Source organism: Myotis davidii, unplaced genomic scaffold, assembly GCF_000327345.1.
Source record: "Myotis davidii unplaced genomic scaffold, ASM32734v1 scaffold281, whole genome shotgun sequence".
Classification (NCBI taxonomy): domain Eukaryota; kingdom Metazoa; phylum Chordata; class Mammalia; order Chiroptera; family Vespertilionidae; genus Myotis; species Myotis davidii.
In genome coordinates, this window is record NW_006293784.1 from 3,496,603 (window position 1) to 3,502,602 (window position 6,000).

General features: G+C 44.0%; 1 protein-coding gene across 5 annotated transcripts in view; it reads right to left on the reverse strand.

Moving 5' to 3' along the window:
* DAAM1 (dishevelled associated activator of morphogenesis 1) overlaps window positions 1–6,000 on the reverse strand; it is a 155,737-nt gene that overhangs the window by 21,041 nt on the left and 128,696 nt on the right. For all 5 annotated transcript variants that reach the window (XM_006767659.2, XM_006767660.2, XM_006767661.2 and 2 more), the window contains one exon: window positions 344–428. In XM_006767659.2, coding sequence (XP_006767722.1) covers window positions 344–428 — 85 coding nt within the window. The remainder of the gene's footprint in view (window positions 1–343; window positions 429–6,000) is intronic.

The following is a 6,000-nucleotide window of genomic DNA, read 5'->3' on the forward strand; positions in this document are numbered from 1 at the left end:
AAAAAGATTTTTCAGTAAAAATAATAGATACATATCTGACCTACAAAAGCATAAGAACGTAATAGCAGCAGGAGGGACACGTCTGCCAAATGCTGGCATTATGGATCCCAGGCATCTGACAAACATTATCACCTTGCGTCTCACCCATCATTTTGAGGAACATGGAGAGAATAGAGCCACAATAATTTCTTGATGGAACCCTATGGAACCTGGGCTCAACCTCCTCAGTCCCCAGTTCAGAGATGAAAACACTGTCTACCAGCAACAGCCACTTTCCTCAGGGTCTCACTCCCTGCTGAAAGCTCGCCATCACTTATGCTGTGAGAGACGTCTGGCAGCTCACCTGCTCCAGCATGTCCTTGGGCAGATCTTCCTGCTCATCCATTGTTAGAATTGCTCGTTTGATTTCATCATTGGATAATCTCAACCTGGAGAAAGAATATTTTATTTTGTTAACAATACTGGTTTGAGCATTAAACTTTTATGGAAGATGATTCATTTTGCTACTCCAGCTGCTGATTTTCAAATACTGTTTTGCTAAAAAATCTCTCAGTGAAAGCTTATTTCCTGACAATATTGCACCTAAAAATAGTATTTTGAAACTGCTCTAACATTCTTTCAGGGCTTTGTAATGCTCTGCTGACACAGCGAACAAAGTTGTTATGTTCTGTTGCTTAGGGATTAGCAGATGAGAAGTAGGGGCAACACCCATACACACCATTCTCTTTAATATATTCATGAACTACAGGTGACAGTGGAAGACTAGAATCTTAATGTGATTATATATCAGGAGTGTAAGCTTGCTGTCATATTAAAATGCATTTAAATAAGTTTAGAATCTATGTTACTAGTATTGTTAAAAATTGAACAACAGTTAATAAAAGTAATAAAAAGTACAAGCACTTCACAGTTGAGGAGTTTTTCATCTGAACTTCAAAATCACTCTAATGGTTCATTTTGTTTGTTTAACAGAGGAAGAAACCGAGGCTCAGAATAGTTAAGCAATTGCCCACGGTAAAGTGGCAGTATCTCACACAAACCCAACATTCTTGATGCTAATCCCAAATTCTTCTTATAAATTATATTGCCTAGGGAAGGATTTAAGCAGACACAGATCTGTTTTCTATCTATAATAAATTTATATGATTTACTAATTTCATTAAGGATTTATGTCTTGATTATGTCAGAACACCAAAGTGTTAGCTGTAAAGAATCATGATATTAAAACATACTTGGCCCTAGCCAGTTTGGCTCAGTGGATAGAATGTCAGCCTGTGGACAGAAGGGTCCCAGGTTCGATTCTAGCCAAGGGCACATGCCTGGCTTCTGGCCCCGGCTGGGCCATGTGTAGGAGGCAACCAATTGATGTGTTTCTCTCACATCGATGTTTTTCTCTCTCTCCACCCCTTCCACTTTCTCTAAAAATCAGAGGAAAAAAATATCCTCCAGTGAGGATAAAAATAAATAAACCATCCTTCTAAAAATGTGTTTTTAGTAGACACAACCAATAGTCATAACCAGATTATTAGCTGTAACAACAGAGTCATTGTTTTGTTTTATTTGTAAACATCTAATCCAGACTTATTTTTTTAAATCTCACTTCCTTACAAGCTACCACTACTGTGGCATATTAACTTCATTTGATCTGTTCTTCAGTCTAAGACCTTCAAGAAGAATAACATTTAGGATTAAAGAGAAAGACATAAACACAAATCTGGAGCAAGACGTACAGCCCTCACAGGAAATGTTTGAGGACAGGGGACTTGGACATTGGAAAGGCTAGTCCCCAATCTTGGCTCTGACACTTCTTGGCCAGTGAGATGTTGGAAAAAGTATTTCTTTAGCCCCAGTTTCCTCATCTATAAAGTAGGGATAATAATGACTACACTTAAATAAAGGAGTGTGTGTATAGGTGTATAAAGTGAAATAATACATGTGAACTGTTCAGCATAGCACCTGGCCATAGAAGGGCTCAATACACTGTATTTATATTCTACAAAGCAGACTTCTCTACACCAGAAAAAAGGGCAGCAATACTTATGTAACCTTAATAGTCACGTGCAGTTATCTGATCATTAAATAGCACTTAGTAGGGTTATTATGAACACTTCTCAAAGTACTCTTATACCCATTATTTCACCATAGTTTCCTCTCTGCATACACTACCCATTAAGCCTGGGAGTGTCAAAATAGAATTAGAAGACATGGTGTCTATTTTAGAGGTGGGAGAATCAACTGATAAGCTGAGGCACAGGCACACACAAAGCTCAGGTGCTTGCCGTGTTCTCACAGACAGACAGACAGAGGGCTGGAGAGAGCTGGGTGGACACGAAGGCCATCAGGGAGGAGCCCGCTCTGACAACTCTGGCTCATTCCCTCCTCTAGATTTTGACACAATCTCGTTAAAACCACCCACTCCGCCATTTAAACGGAACGTTGTTTCATGTGCCAATAAGTAGGACAGGGAAGGAACACAAATTGGGGAACTCTAGTGTACTAATACCACTCTCTTCTATTTCATGTTTTCCCATCTAAATAGAGCCTCTAGGCAACACGCCCAGCTGCCCACGTTCTAAAACAAGGCCCATGCTCCCGCCTTGTCCGATGGTGGAAACATCAGAACGCCTGGGCTGTGGACAGGAGCTGGGCCTGAGCAGACTTCTACAGATTGTTTTAGTCAGTGCCCCATAAACATGGCATTCAGTGGAACATCATGAGGGAAAAGCCTCCATGATGTGGAACAATTAGGCAAACTGGCCTGGGTGAAATGAATGACGGGAAAAACTATCCCAGCATCGAGGTGTCCACCGCACAGGCCCGGGCAGCCCTACATCCCAGGACACCGAAGGCTCTTCAGGCAGTTAAGGGCAAACACCACGGTGTGGTCCTGTGAGGCCGAGGAAGGGAACGTTAGGGAAGGTGGAAACTGCCACTAATGGAAACCAACTGGCTGTGGAAATGTCTATAGTCCTCACGAGAAAAGCTCAGCTTATAAGAAAAAAATAAATTAGTCCCCTGTCCTTTTCACACTGAGTTGAAGAAACCACATTAGGATGCAGTTCTGCAGAGTTCCTTCTGTTTTGCATTTAAAAGAAAAGGAGTTGAAAATCAGAGAACAATACTTGAAGTATCAGACGTGCATTTCATTAGCTCCCCATATGGAGTGCAGAACTTCTTGCTTTTGAAATTGTATATATTTATGCTCCTCAACCCCCTGAGAGGCTGTCTGGACTAAGCACTAGCTCTACTTCATAACAATTTTGGTTTCTCTTAATGTGGCCCACAAAGAGACTGGAGACTTTAATGGGTAGTACTTAAGAAAATCGACCTGTCAACATGCCGCCTTGCACGTGGCCCCGTTGGAGCAGACAGGGAAACTCTACCTTGGGGAAAGAGGAGAAGGTATGCTGCCCTCCGGGATGGTTCCATAGGCTGCCGGGTTCTTAGTGTCATCTGTCATCCACAGAATGAGCTGCTAATCTCTGTAATTTAAGGCCCCTACCAGTTCTAGCCTCTTAATTGCTTTTAAAGCTGGCAGCAGCACTCTGGTGTGCTGGAGGCAACTTCTAAGACACCCCACTTCAACTTTCTTTACAAGGCAGGAAACAAACTGGCCATTTAAAAACAGTATTTAAATCTACCTTGCTCTACTCAAGTATTTCAAAAATGTGCCAAGAGAATTGGAACATCCAGGCGTAACTACAGTAAGTTAGGGATGGACGGCTATCTCAGCCTTAGCTAGGCCTCGGGGGATTTAAGCCAAATCCTCCTGCTTTAAAGTAGCGTTCTGTGGCTTACGACACCCTGGCTGCCGTGCTAGTGGGCATCTGGAAAAAAGAATGGCAGGACACTCATAAACGTGTTTTTAGGTGGGTTCATTTTGCAATATAAGCCAGCTTCCCAGTTTCTTCCTGTCTTTTATTGTTTCCCCTCTTGGAAGGGAGAGGTGTTTTGGGGAGTAAAGCAGAGTGAATTTTAGACTGCCACGTACCACTACAGACATGCAGTAGAAAAGTTGCTGCTTACCCTGCCCGGGCCAAGGAATGGGTTCTCAGTCCACTCCCTCCTCAGGGACCCTCATGGCCTGGAGCTTCTGATTCAAAACCTACCTCCCAGGCACTCTCTTCCTAGGAGCCACAGTGACCCCGGCCATTCATGCTGCGGGCACATATAAAGGGTCTGCATCCCCCCTCCCCGGCCCCTGGGATGGGAAGGGTTTCCTTTCTGTTTGCCTGCTCAGGTCCAGGTGAGACTGTGACAGGTGCCTCTGACCAAAGAGTCCACTGACCTGCAGTGTGTGGGTAAGGAAGAGCTCCGAGGGAGAACAAACACTGCAGACATACACTCATTAAATGGAATATACCCCAGATTTTTCACTGGGGCGGAATTTGATGTAATGACTATGTTGCTAGGAATTAAATTTCTAGTCAGCGAGATAAGACATAGAGAGGGTTGCCACCCTTTGGAAATGAAATAAGCAGGAAAAAAGAAAGATAGTAAGTGTGGAAAGTTAAGAAATCCTGACATCAACTTGGAAATGTTCCTACTCATTGTCCACATGTACAAAATCAGTCTCTGGGTCCTGTTCAGGGCTTCTTCATCTCTCTCAACTCTGCCCCTTGTCAGGTCTCCCCTGGGCAACAGAAAGAGCCTCCTACCCAACGGCTCCAGTCCTTGACCCATTCCAACCTGTCCCGCACACGATCAAATTTACAACCTTATTAAGACAAAGTGATCTCCTTCCGAACAAGCTGCGCCAATTTCCGATCTCATGGGCACGTGAACAAGCCACTGACTGAGCAGCTCCCACATGCAGGCACCCTGCCAGGTCCACTCTCACAGGCCCACTGCAAGGCCACCACTCTCCTTATCTCCGTCTTAGAGATGAGGAGGGCATGGTCAATCCTGGGTGGACTCCTGCCCTCACAAAGGCACCGGGCACAGTCTGCAGGCTCTCCTGCCTGGTCTCATTCAATCCAAGTGACAACCATCAGCTGCAATCACAGGGCTCTCTTTATTAGCTGCTCATACCCTCCGGTGCCTGTTCTCCAGCTGCACGCCTCCTGGGAGCTGCCTCTGTCCCCTGTGCCCAGGTAACTTATCGCCCTTTGAGGCCCACTGTCCCTCTGACCTGGCTGAGCTTCTGTCTCCTTCTAGTCAGACCAATCTGAGCCCTGAATAGTTCACAAGTCACCTCGCCTGTGTCACCTTTCTTCTCCAGTCAGCATGCGCTTCCCGTGGCAGCAGTGCTATCTTAAGTGTGGGTACATCCTATGGCACCCTGCAGGGCACCAGGCAGGCAGATGCTTCAAAGCGGTAACTCTCTAAGAAAACATATCAAACATGCTCTCCCAGACCGCTTCCCTCCGTTAAGCCCCTGGGTCTTAGTGGGTAATAATGCATTGCCTACGAAACGGGAAGAACGAAATCAGGAGAACTGCTGACTGGTTACAAAAACTAAATAAAAAACAAACTAAAATGAAACCTGCTTAATTTCTTTTACCTTTACCACAGCACATATAGCACATCAGCCCTGCACTTTCCCAAGGAAGGAGTGCAAACTATTGACTACTGAGCAGGAAAGCAAGCGCTGATGGATCGATCCTCTGTGGGAGGGAAGGTTTGGAACCTGATCAATAGGCTCAATTACCATAAGGTCAACTGAGACTCTAAATTGCTTTGTTACGCACAATAACTTTTAATAGATAATCTAACAGATAAGAGGCAAGCTCTTAAAGCTGTCTTCCAGAGTTCGACACAATAACTTTTAATTATGCACACTGCAATAGCACTTATTCATTAAATTGTGTTTTAATAGATAATCTAACAGATATGAGGCAAGCTCTTAAAGCTGTCTTCCAGAGTTCGGATACATTCAAGTTCTAAGTCATCTTAGGTTCTGACATTTTTGAGGTAACAAGAGAATTACATACCACAAATATAAAATGATTCTGTCAATTAAGGGATGGGAAATCTGCCAGCAAGATATGTAACCTTATC